General features: G+C 40.5%; 1 protein-coding gene across 1 annotated transcript in view; it reads left to right on the plus strand.

Moving 5' to 3' along the window:
- The window catches only part of LOC139408928 (zinc finger protein 462-like), an 88411-nt gene that overhangs the window by 64025 nt on the left and 10245 nt on the right, over positions 1-14141 (plus strand). The window contains exons 6-7 of the mRNA XM_071153395.1: positions 2043-2161; positions 7881-8105. Coding sequence (XP_071009496.1) covers positions 2043-2161; positions 7881-8105 — 344 coding nt within the window. The remainder of the gene's footprint in view (positions 1-2042; positions 2162-7880; positions 8106-14141) is intronic.

Below are 14141 nucleotides of genomic sequence, written 5' to 3' on the forward strand. Positions count from 1 at the left end.
CAGGGTATTCATCTATGTTATTCTCGGAGGCTACCTGGAACATATCCCAGTCCACGTGATCAAAACAATCTTGAAGCGTGGATTCCGATTGGTCAGACCTGCGTTGACTAGTCCTTAGCATGGGTACTTCCTGTTTGAGTTCCTGCCCATAAGAAGGGAGGAGCAAAATGGAGTCGTGATCAGATTTGCCGAAGGGAGGGCTGGGGAGGGTCTTGTAGGCATCCTAGAAGTTGGAGTAGCAGTGGTCGAGTGTTTGCGCAACACGACTTCTACAGTCAATGTGTTGATGGAACTTCTGTAGCGTTTTTCTCAAATTTGCTTTGTTAAAATCCCAAGCTACAATAAATTCTGCCTCAGCATATGTGGTTTTCAGTTTGCTTAAAGTCCAGTGAAGTTCTTTGAGGGCCGTCGTGGTATCGGCTTAAGAGGAATATTCACGGCTGTGACTATAACCGGAGAGAATTCTCTTGGGAGGGAACACGGTCAGCATTTGATTGAGGTATTCTAGGTTAAGTGAACAAAAGGACCTGAGTTCGTGTATGTTATCACAATCACACCATGAGTAGTTAATCATGACATACACCCCTGCCCTTCTTCTTCCCGGAGCGATATTTATTCATGTTCTGCGTGATGAACTGAGAACCTAACTGGCTGTACGAATTCAGACAGAGAGCCATGTTCCCGTGAAACAGAGTATGTTACTATCCCTGAAGTCTCTCTGGAAGGAATTCCTCGCCTTGAGCTCGTAAACTTTATTATCCAGAGACTGAACTTTAGTGAGTAATATACTTGGATGCGGTGGGTGGTGTGCGCACCTCCTGAGTCGGACTAGAAGTCCACTCCAACGACCTCTCCTCCGCCGGCGGTGTTTTTTGTCAGCCTCTGGAATCAGTTTAATTGCCCTGGGAGGTACGAACAAAGGATCAGATTCAGGAAAGTCGTATTCCTGGTCGTAGTGCTGGTAATGCTGGTGAGTTACCGCCGTTCTGATATCCAAAAGTTCTTCCTGGCTGTAATAACACAAAAAAATGACGGGTTAATAATGTTAAGAGATAACACAAAAAATATATATACTGCAAAGTTTCCTAAGCGCTAGAAGCACGGCAGCCCTATCTGTCGACGCCATCTGTCATCTGAGCTGTGCTTTATATCGGACATACACTCTGGATGGAATGTAGCCTAAGTGCCAGTCTGTTTGTGATTGACAATGACGGAGCAACGGGGTAGAAAAGAGCACAAAGAGATCTGGCACCAGGCTAGATGGAATGCGCATTTCCTCCAAAACTCACTCCAGTAGAATCCATTGAGACACTGTAGACATGGCAGACATTTTGATAGTGTAATTTGTCTTCTTATCCAAAGCTGAAAGACCTCATCTCAGCTCCCTTGTGTAGTCCCACTGTATTGCTGACCCAGAAAGTAAATGTGTTCCTATGCCACCCAAGAGGCTGGGATGAAAACACATTCATATTCCCCAGATCCCTTCTATGTGGTTTGCAGTCAGACACACAGAGATACACTAGGGATACTGGGACCATGGTAGATGGTTTTCTGCTATGGCCTCTGCTCAATAGTCCCTAGAAATTCTCTGCTAGTTGTGGTTCAGAAAATCAAGTTAGGTACAATCAGATTCCCTCTGCTTCCATGGAAGTATTCTGTTGTGATGTGTTGAAACATATGTGCAGACCAGGGGTCGGAAAACATTTTGGCTCAAGGGCCACAGAGTTTCAAGCGCCGCACAGATTTTGTGTAATTGATTTGGTTGTAAAAAAATCTATTTGCAGGCCAGGAAAAGTCCATTCTAATTTCGACATACTTTCTATCTAGTTTTAGATGTTCAAGAGTAAAAAAAAAAAAAAAGAAGAAAGTATTTATCAAACCTCCCGTGGGCTAGATTGAATGGGCCGTAGTTTGCCCACACCTGGTGTAGAAGTTTCTTTCTTTACATCCCACTCTGACCCCCCCCCCCCCTCTCTCTCTCTGTCTCCCTCCCTTTCTTCTCATTCACTCTCGCTCCTCTTTGTCTGTGTCTCTCTCCTCAGTCTGGACAAACATGTGCAGTCTCACCACAGGCACCACAAGCCGTTCAGATGCAAGCTCTGTCCTTTTAAGTCTGCTTACCTGAGCCGATTGAAGAGTCATCTGCACAAAGCGCACCCAGGTAAAAACCACACACCTCACTACTCTGTGCTCACCACGACTTCACGAGTGGTCATTGTTTGTTATGGGGCAAAAATTCTACTTCCAGTGCCTTCAAAGTTTTCACACCCCTTGAATTGTTCAACATTTTGTTGTGTTACAGCCTAAATTTAAAATGGATTACATTTCGATTTTGTGTCACTGGCCTACGCACAATACCCCATAATGTCAAAGTCCAATTATGTTTTTAGCCATTTTTACAAATTAATTTAAAAAATGTACGCTGAAATGTCTTGAGTCAATAAGTCAATTATCTGTACGGTCCCTCAGTCGAGCAGTGAATTACAAACACAGATTCAACAACAAAGACCAGGAATGTTTTCCAATGCCCCTATTGGTAGATTGGTATAAATAAATAAAAAACAGACATTAAATATCCTTTTGAGCATGGTGGAGTTATTACTTACACTTTGGATGGTGTATCAATACACCTAGTCACTACAAAGATACAGGCATCCTTCCTAACTCATTTGCCAGAGAGGAAGGAAATCGCTCAGGGATTTCACCTTGAGGCCAATGGGGACTTTAAAACAGTTACAGAGTTTAATGGCTGTGATAGGAGAAAAACTAAGGATGGATCAACGACATTGTACTTACTCCACAATACTAACCTAAATGACAGAGTGAAAAGTAGGAAGGCTGTACAGAATAAAACATATTCCAAAACATGCATCCTGTATGCAATAAGGCACTAAAGTGAAACTTTGTCCTGAATAAAAAAAGTGTAATGTTTGGGGGCGAATCCAACACATCACTTAGTACCACTCTTCATATTTTCAAGCATGGTGGTGGCTGCATCATGTTATGGGTATGTTTGTCATTGGCAAGGACTAGGGAGTTTTTTTAATAAAAATAATCTGAGGAAAACCTGGTTCAGTCTGCTTTCCAACAAACTGGGAGACAAATTCTCCTTTCAGCAGGATAATAACCTAGAACACAAGGCCAAATATACGCTGGCATGGCTTACCAATACATCATTGAATTTTCCTGAGTTTTTACTTAAATCGTCTTGAAGATCTATGGCAAGACTTGAAAATGACTGTCTAGCAAGGATCAACAACCAACTTGACGGAGTGTGAAAAAATGTCTTAAAGAATAATGTGCAAATATTGTATAATCCAGGTGTGCAAAGCTCTTAGACTTACCCAGAAATATTCACAGCTGTAATCAATTGATTCTAACATGTATTGGTTTAATACTTATGTAATCAAAATATATTTGTGTTTTATTTTTCATAAATGTTTTACAAATGTTTTTCTTCCGCTTTGACATTAGAGTATTTTGTCGATCGTTGACAAGAAATGACAATTGAATCCATTTTAAGCCCACTTTGTAACACAACAAAATGTGGAAAAAGTCAAGGTGTGTGAATACTTCCGGAAGGCACTATAAGTAGAATTTTTACTCGTAGTTGGCTAAACAGCACAAACTGATCCTGAAACAGACTAGTGGGTTATTGACCACACCTGTGTATTGGGCTGTGGGCTAGTCTGAATGTCTGACTACCACAGCTGTTTGAGAATCTTAAATCAACACTAATATCGTCATTCCCTTAGGATGTCCCCTATGGGAATATCTTAAACGGAGTCTTGTGATTGAGTACATTGAATATCATAGCTATGCAAAGTCTTTGGTTGAGTCCAAAATGGTCAAAAAGTAGTGCACTATATAGAGAAAAGGGTGCCTAGGGAAAGGGTGCCATTGCAGACGCAGCCTATATATTTTCTCTGTTCAATGTTATGTTTCTTTCATTAGATATTTTGTATTTTCGCAAAGGATTCTGTAGTCTACAGAAATTGATTCCACAGATGCAGCCAGTGAACCAATGCCGAGCAGAGGAATAGATAGTCAATCATCACAAATGACAATGAGAGTACAAAAACTAGTCATGAATGGTTGTCTACAGTTATGATTGGAAAATAACACAGAAAGATGAGTCAACAACAATCAACAGTTGATTCAGATAATCGACTTCCGAACCAGAGCCATTTAGAATTTGATTACATTTTGAAAGTGTTCTGACATGGTCTGTTGGTGGTGGTGTCAAAAACACCATGTTTTCTGCTTCTGTTGTGTATTGTATCAATCTCACAATCATCCAGCCACTTATTTGCCTGTGGATTTTGATTGCTGCCTTGGTAATGCATAATGTTTATGCTGTGGAATCCATACCCATTGGGCACAAACTGGTTGAGTCAACGTTGTTTCAACGTAATTTGTCAACTCATTGTGACGTAGAATCTACTAAAAGTCATCAAAACGGACGTTGTTTCAAAGGTACAAATTCAACAGATTTTATACCTTTGAAACAACGTCATATTTGCAATGTTATATCCACCATCAGAAAAAAAAAATGATAAGCTGGGCCGCACCCTCTACTGGAGAGTTGAACTATCTACAGTACAGTTACCTATTTAGTCTCCCATCCAGGGTTTTAACTAAGGTCAGCCCTGCTGAGCTTTGTATTTGTCACTGACTACTGCCAATGTGCTATCGTGAGAATGATTATTGAATCTATCTATTAATAACGAAATATATTCACTGTTGCTATCGAAGTCCTTTAAAGGGTAGGTTTAACAGGGCAAATAAAATATAACCATACTTTATAAGTGATATATCGTCAAGGATACTATTTAGGCCTACGGCATTTGAAGTTAGTAACAACTAATGTTTCAATTCAACCCAGGGTTCAACAAAAAATGTCCAATACATATAAGCCTAGGACTTCAAGCATAGGTTGATTTCAGATGTAATCGTCAAGTTAATAATGAACGAGTTGGATTCACGTCTCCAGCCGAAAATCAAAGATAAAGGATAGGAATAAATCAAATCAAACTTTAAATGCACTTCATGTTGATATTTGTTTGCATTGTCAACCAAACACAATTCATTATTAATTTTGTAATACAGTACATAGTCTAAAGTAAATGCCATCTTGCAAACTATTGTAACAGTATTTAAAGAGTTTATTTTCAAAAAGCCATATCTGCCTTTTTTTTAAATTTTTTTTTTACATTTGTCTGTTTTGTTCAGAAATGATTGCTTATGGGTACCTTCATGTTTGTGTAAAATATTACTGTTCTCAGTAATAGATTCATAGATTTTAGATCTGCTAAATGACAAAAATGTCAAATGTAAATATTTTACATGCAGATCAAACCTTATTGTATTGAATAATTTGGATTATTATTATATATATATATATATATATATATTGATGTCACAAATGTACCATTTGTACAGTTTTTTTTATAGAAAATGTAGTTATTTGTTACATTTGACTGTATAAAACCAAGCAGTACTACTACTTATAAGAAGTACAGTATGTATAAATACAGAATATCTGACATTGTATTCCCATTTGAACCTTGGGCCAGATTCTATCAGTTCCGTGCGAGCCGACACTTTCTCGTTCTAAACTTCTAACACAAGTGGGTGGCTTCGTGACAATGACCACAGGAGCAGCCGCTCTGATTTGACAGCTCTACCTTGGAAACCGCCAAAGCACTACCTATGCGGGTGTCGGCTATCGCCGGTTAATGCTTGATCTGACCTAGGCCTTTGTCGTGCTTTTAAATAGTTGAAAGCGCAGTGTTTCAAGACCATTAAACCAAAAATCAAACCTTGTTTTTTTATTGGAATTTGGTTGTTCTTTTAGATGGTTTTAAGCATAGTGAAAACATGTTGGGAATTCAACAAACTACTTACCCTCCTTGTGAGTGGGTGAATAAAGATTGAAATGTCATTGATCAACATCTCAACTAAATATTACCAACATTTCCTCGTTGAAATGACATGATGTGCACAGTGGGTAACGTGTGGTATGTGAATGCTGGTTCTCTCGATAAGGTGCAAAAGTCATTCAAGGGTAGATTAGCAGAAAATGAGTGTCAACACCCCTCTTTTCAGATCCGTCGGCAGGCGCTGGCTCTGTCTGTCTGGCTGAAAGCTTTTGGGCTTACTATACAGTATCAAGCCTATCGATTTTCCCTTGAATGGACTGAGGGTGGTCATCATAAAAATAAAAAAAAATGAAAATTGTTGACAGAGGCAGATTTTTGTGTCTTGTGCTACTCGAAGTCTGAACACTGAATGACATGCTCAACTCTATACTAAGTTGGATAAAGCCACTCTCAAAAGAGTTTCTCTCTGACCAAAGTTCATGCTCCTTTGCCAAAGAGAGAGAGTCCTTGCTTGTGCACTCTGTCTTTTTCTTTTTAGCTGGGTTGAACTGTGACTTGGGCATTAACGAAATTAGAATTATATATTTCTTCATTTTAGCAGGGAGTCCCATTGAAATCAAGCCCGGCATGAGCACAATTCATAAAATGTACAGCATTCAAACATACAACGTAATAAAAAAACATACAATACTACAAGCAATTTAAGAACAAACACAATGAGGTCCTTCGTTAACGACTTGAACGACTTGAACTGCCCTAGAGGCACCAGACCATCAAAGTGCAGAAGGCTTTGCAGATTTCCTAATTCTTTAGTGATCAACGGGACCTCTAGCGTTAGCCATCCCTGCTATTGGGTCTGGTAACTCGTATGTCTGTAATTTAACAATGAAGTAAGGTATCGTGGAAGTTTGCACTAGAAGGCTTTATAAACAAAAACAGAGCAGTGAATTGATCTACGAGACTTGAGAGAGGTCCATCCTACTTTCTGATAAAGAGTGTAGTGATGTATACTGAACCTATTGGTGTAATGAAAGGTAGTGCACTATGATAAACTGCGTTCAATACAGTGGCAGCTGCATTCATATAGACAATCTCACCATAGTCTAAAGCTGGAATGAATGTCGACTGAATTATTATTTTCTGCTATATAACGAAAGGCAAGACATATTCCTATAAAATAAGCCCATTTGAAATCTTAATTTCTTAACTAACTCATTAACGTCCTTTCTGAAAGATTTTCGTCAATCCAGATGCCCAGATATTTATAAGCGGGGACACGATCAAATGTACATAATTATACATAAATCATCAGATACATTTTGACGTGAATTAGAAAATAACATACTGTACTTGGTTTCACCTGCATTTAGTACCAATTTGAGTTAAACGAAGGCTTTCTGCAGGGCATTAAAGGCAGACTGGAGCTCCGAAAGAGCCAGAGCCGACTGCGGGGGCAATAGCATACACAACAGTGTCATCTGCATACAGGAGTATAGTATGTATTAAAAAATCAATTGCAGAAAGACAAATATTGTTTATACAGACAGTAAAAAGTACAAGACCTAAAATTGACCCTTGCGGGACACCTTTCATAATGTCAAAGAAACCTGACTTAGCACCATCAGAAGAAACCCATTGTGTCCTGTCTATCAGGTAATTTTCAAACCAATTGCAAACTGCCTGACCCAGGTCAATGTTAGACCAGTCTAAGAATGAATAATGGAACGTCAACAGTGTCGAAAGCCTTTGACAGGTCTATAAAAGGGCAGCACAATGCCTTTTGTCAATGCTATTTACAATGTAATTTATTACCAAAGAAGCAACAGATATACGTAGTTTAGAGATTGGGCGATAATTATTAATGTCCGAGGGGGTCAGAATAAAACTGCGAGATTCATGAAAGATTGATTTCATTCCTGTTTACTCTTGACACACACAGGCGTCTTTAGGTCCTTAAAAAGTGCTCTATAAAACCCTTCTATTATTATTATTTTACAGGAGAGAACACGTATAAGTGCTTGTCCTGCCCCTTCTCCTCAATGACTATCAGCCAACTGAAGGAGCACTCTCTGAGGGACCATGGGCAGGCCCTGACCCTCCCCAAGCTGCGCGCTGGCACTACCACCCACACCCAGGTTCCCCAGGCCGGCCACGACCCCCAGATCAGTCCCTTCAGGCTGGGCTCAGATCCTCACCAGACACCCCTGACCTCTGACCTTGACGGTAAGAGCTCCATCTGTAGCATTAACAGATTGGGGGACTTTTATTGATCTTAGAGTTTTTGGTTTTGTTTATTTTTGTCTTATTTATTTATTCTTTATTTACCAGGAAATTCACAATTAGATAGATCACTTTTTCAAATTAGCCCTAATTTATAATTTATTCGCTGATATGCAGTTTAGGAGCTGTTGACACAAATACACATTTTCACTACCAGTACAAGTCTTGTTCATTTCACGTCTGGAGAGCATCAGAACTCAGCAGGGCTGCCCATTTCACCGCTTTGGGAAACATTGTGGTAGGAGTAAAAGCATGGTCTTCCTCTGAAATCACAGAATTCACGGTGTTAGACCTGATCAAACAGGATATATCTTTCTGATTGTGCCCATGACTGGTTCCCAGAAGGTGTTAATCTAGCGTGTCAGGTGCCCGGCTCTCCATGTGTCCAACCGACCTTCCGCTCTGTTCTAGAATGTTCTTGGCAGCTGTCATCTGCTGCTGGCACAATGGAATTTTCCCTCTAGGTGGAAGTGGAACACAAAACATGGAACACAGACAGATCAGAGAAGCACTATGGAATGCAACCCCCATGTCACCGTTGGCTACAGAAAACAAATTAAGCATTGAGGAGGACCAGAGCCCATCAAATATCTCTCTCTCACTCTCAATCTTTGTAGCTTGGTAACATGGCAAAGCTGGTGGATTGCTTGCTAAACGTTTAGTTAGGTGTAGAGTTTTAAGCTATGAACGATCTCGTCTGTTGCTTGACTGTCTGTGTTCGTAATGATACTAGTGTAAAACGATTTTTAAGATGACGAGCTATCGTTGCTGGAGGCTGCGACAGTTTTAATTTGACCACGCCGTTGGAGAACTTTGCTGCAATGCAGGACATTACAAACTTGTAGTGTCTTTGAAGTTTTAAAGTGCTTCAGAAGTTTATAATTTCCACTTTGAAGAAGGCTTGCTTTCTCTCCTTGGCTGATCTTCTAAACTCCCCGACGACTCTGCTGCTTGCTGCTCCATGGTGGTTTTGCACTATTAAATACAGTACCAGTTTAAAGTTTGGACACACCAACTAATTTCAGTGTTTTTCATTATTGCTACTATTTTTTACATTGTAGAATATAGTGAAGGCATCAAAACTATTAAATAACACATATGGAATCATGTACTACCCAAACAAATGTTAAACAAAATCTGAATATATTTTATATTTTAGATTCTTCAAAGTAGCCACCCTTTTCCTTGATGACAGCTTTGCTGTCACACTCTTGGCATTCTCTCAACCAGCTTCAATGAGGTGGCAAGAACAGCTCAATTAAGCAAAGAGAAACGACAGTCCATCATTACTTTTAAGATATTAGCGTCAGTCAATGCGGAACATTTCAAGACCTTTGAAAGTTTCTTCAAGCGCAGACGCAAAAACCATCAAGCGCCATGATGAAGCTGTTTCTTATGAGGACCACCACAGGAAAGGAAGAACCAGAGTTACCACTACTACAGAGGATGGACATCTGTCCTTTGGTCTGATGAATACACATTTGAGATTTTTGGTTCCAACCACTGTGTCTTTGTGAGATGCAGAGTAGGTGAACGGATGATCTCCGCATGTGTGGTTCCCACCGTGATGCATGGAGGAGGAGGTGTGATGGTGGGGGGGTGCTTTGCTGCTGACACTGTCTGTGATTTATTTAGAATTCAAGGCACACTTAGCCAGCATGTCTACCACAGCATTCTGCAGTGATACGCCATACCACCTGGTTTGCGCTTAGTGGGACAATCATTTGTTTTTCAACAGGACAATGGCCAAACACACCTCCAGGCTGTGTAAGTATCATGTTTCAGGTAAGACCCAAATGCAGACTGTGTTGAAGTAACAATGTGTATTACAGCAACAAAGGCAGGCAAACAACCGGTCAAGCCAGGCAGGGGTCGATAATCCAGAATAGAGGTACAGGACGGCAGGCAGGCTCAGGGTCAGGGGCAGGCAGAGTGGTCAGGCAGGTGGGCTCAGAGTCAGGACAGGCAAAGGTAAAAGCCAGGAGGGCGAGAGAAAATAAGAGACTTGGACAAAACAGGAGCTGAGATAAAATGCTAGTTGACTTGACAAGCAAGACCAACTGGCAGCAGCCAAACAGAGAACACAGGTATAAGTACCCAGGGGATAGTGGGGAAGATGGGTGACACCTGGAGGGGGTGGAGACAAGCACAAGGACAGGTGGAACAGATCAGGACGTGACAGTAAGGGCCATTTGACCAAGAAGGAGAATGATGGAATGTTGCATCAGATGACCTTGCCTCCACAATCACCTGACCTCAACCCAATTGAGATGGTTTGGGATGAGATAGACTGCAGAGTGAAGGAAAAGCAGTCAACAAGTGCTCAGTATATGTGGGAACTCCTTCAATAATGTTGGAAAAGCATTCCAGGTGAAGCTGGTTGAGAGAATGCCAAGTGTGTGCAAAGCTGCCATTAAGGCAAAGGGTGGCTACTTTGAAAAATCTCAAATATGTTTTGATTTTTTTAACGCTTGTTTGCTTACTACATGATTCCATATGTGTTGTTTCATAGTTTTGATGTCTTATTATTATTATTATTATTATTATTCCACAAAGTAGAAAATAGTCAAAAGAAAATAAAGAAAAACCTTTGAATAAGTAGGTGTGTCTGTAAGGGTCCTGTGTGTAGCTGGTGTAGAGAGTCAGGCGCAGGACAGCAGAATTGCGTAATCAATGTATTTTACTCAAAAATACAAATTTACAAAGTAACATCACGAGCCCACAAAGACGGACCGGATTACAATAAACAATCACTCACAAACACAACATGGGAAACAGAGGGTTAAATAATAATCAAGTAATTGGTTGAGTGAAGCCAGGTGTGTAAGACAAAGACAGAACAAATGGAAAATGAAAAGTGGATCGGTGGTGGCTAGAAAGCCGGTGACTTCAAACACCGCCCGAACATGGAGAGGGACCGACTTCGGCGGAAGTCGTGACAGTGTCCAAATGTTTGACTGGTATTGTATCTCTTGGACAGAGGTATTGGCTCTGCTACTCCTATTTAAAAAGACAGATTACTACTTTCTCAAACTGTGCTTGCCTTCTCACCTACATATTTTCCTCTTTTACAGAGAAAATATTGCTGTTATGAATCAGGTGTGGCATTGTTCGATTTATGACCTTTTCGGACCCGCTTTAAATGACGTGCAGCTTGTAAAGGCTTCATAAATCCTTGATAAACACTACATACAGTGGGGCATACAGTTCTCCCACTTAAAAAGATGAGAGAGGCCTGTAATTTTCATCATAGGTACACTTCAACTATGACAGAAAAGTGAGGAGAAAAAATCCAGAGAATCACATTGTAGGAATTTTAATGAATTTATTTACAAATTATGGTGGAAAATAAGTATTTGGTCACCTACAAACAAGCAAGATTTCTGGCTCTCACAGACCTGTAACTTCTTCTTTAAGAGGCCTGTCTGTCATCCACTCGTTACCTGTATTAATGGCACCTGTTTGAACTTGTTATCAGTATAAAAGACACCTGTCTACAACCTCAAACAGTCACACTCCAAACTCCACTATGGCCAAGACCAAAGAGCTGTCAAAGGACACCAGAAACAAAATTGTAGACCTACACCAGGCTGGGAAGACTGAATCTACAATAGGTAAGCAGCTTGGTTTGAATAAATCAACTGTGGGAGCAATTATTAGGAAATGGAAGACATACAGGACCACTGATAATCTCCCTCAATCTGGGGCTCCACGCAAGATCTCACCCCGTGGGGTCAAAATGATCACAAGAACGGTGAGCAAAAATCCCAGAACCACACGGGGGGACCTAGTGAAGGACCTGCAGAGAGCTGGCACCAAAGTAACAAAGCCTACCATCAGTAACACACTACGCCGCCAGGGACTCAAATCCTGCAGTGCCAGACGTGTCCCCCTGCTTAAGCCAGTACATGTTCAGGCCCGTCTGAAGTTTGCTAGAGAGCATTTGGATGATCCAGAAGAAGATTGGGAGAATGTCATATGGTCAGATGAAACCAAAATACAACTTTTTGGTAAAAACTCAACTCGTCGTGTTTGGAGGACAAAGAATGCTGAGTTGCATCCAAAGAACACCATACCAACTGTGAAGCATGGGGTTGGAAGCATCATGCTTTGGGGCTGTTTTTATGCAAAGGGACCAGGACGACTGATCCGTGTAAAGGAAAGAATGAATGGGGCCATGTATCGTGAGATTTTGAGTGAAAACCTTCCATCATCAAGGGCATTGAAGATGAAACGTGGCTGGGTCTTTCAGCATGACCATGATCCCAAACACACCACCCGGGCAACGAAGGAGTGGCTTCGTAAGAAGCATTTCAAGGTCCTGGAGTGGCCTAGCCAGTCTCCAGATCTCAACCCCATAGAAAATCTTTGGAGGGAGTTGAAAGTCCGTGTTGCCCAGCAACCGCCCCAAAACATCACTGCTCTAGAGGAGATATGCATGGAGGAATGGGCCAAAATACCAACAACAGTGTGTGAAAACCTTGTGAAGACTTACAGAAAAAGTTTGACCTCTGTCATTGCCAACAAAGGGTATATAACAAAGTATTGAGATACACTTTTGTTATTGACCAAATACTTATTTTCCACCATATTTTGCAAATAAATTCATTAAAAATCCTACAATGTGATTTTCTGGATTTATTTTGTAATTTTGTCTGTCATAGTTGATGTGTACCTATGATTACAATTACAGGCCTCTCATCTTTTTAAGTGGGAGAACTTGCACAATTGGTGGCTGACTAAATACTTTTTTGCCCCACTGTAAATGTGTCACATATATCATCTATAGTTGTATGTCATGTTCTATGAAGGGTTAATAAATGTGGCATAACTGTGGCATAACCACCCATGTCAAATATTACATAAAGCTGTGTTTTAAGTAACGCATAATAAAGGCTTTATAAATCATAATAGATTGAGGCTTCACAAAGAATGTATAACCTTGTCATGCATATTTGTAGAGCATTGCAATGCCACGATAGTGGGTTCTATTCCCGGGACAGCCCATGGAAATGTATGCACGTGCACACATGACTGCAAGTCGCTTTGGATAAAAGTGTCTGCTAAATTGCATACATTATATTATTCTAAACCAGGATGGTTCAACCGTTTTTTCTCTTGGGTGCATCGCCAATATTGAACCTGACCTCAACTTTCCCTAAAATGCTGGACTACAGGATGAGACACTTTAAAGTGCAGTCATGCACAGCAAATGAATGAAATGTATAAAATTACATTGCTGGACTTTTGGAAACTTAATATATGTGTATTGTTTTTAAAAAAATAAAAGGAAATGTATGGTTTAACCATGTTTTTAATGTTTATATGTGTTACTTGTTAGTGATAATTCCCTTTATGTATGTGTCATGAATGACCAAAAGTGTCTTGACTTGATATACTGAACAAGTGTCTGTCCAACGTTTCATGAGCTGACATAAAAGATCCCATACATTTTCCATGAGCACAAAAAGCTTATTTTCCTCAAATTTGGTGCACACATTTGTTTACATCCCTGTTAATGAGCATTCCTTCTTTGCCAATATAATCCATTCACCTGTCAGCTGTGGCATATCAAGGAGCTGATTTAACAGCATGATCAATACACCTTGTGCGACAATAAAAGACCACTCTAAAATGTGCAGTTTTTATCGCACAACACAATGATGGGGACGATAAAAGGCCATTCTAAATTGTGCAGTTTTGTCACACAACACAATGCCACAGATGTCTCAAATTTTAGGGAGTGCAATTGGCATGCTGACTGCAGGAATGTCCACCAGAGCTGTTGCCAGAGAATTGAATTTCTCTACCATAAGCCTCCTCCAACATTGTTTTATAGAATTTGGCAGTACATCTAACCAGCCTCACAACCGCAGACCATGTGTAACCACACCAGCCCAGGACCTCCACATCCAGCTTCTTCACCTGCGGGATCGTCTGTGACCAGCCACCCAGACAGCTGATGAAACTGTAGGTTTG

The sequence above is a fragment of the Oncorhynchus clarkii genome, chromosome 5 (assembly GCF_045791955.1).
Source record: "Oncorhynchus clarkii lewisi isolate Uvic-CL-2024 chromosome 5, UVic_Ocla_1.0, whole genome shotgun sequence".
In the NCBI taxonomy this organism is placed as follows: domain Eukaryota; kingdom Metazoa; phylum Chordata; class Actinopteri; order Salmoniformes; family Salmonidae; genus Oncorhynchus; species Oncorhynchus clarkii.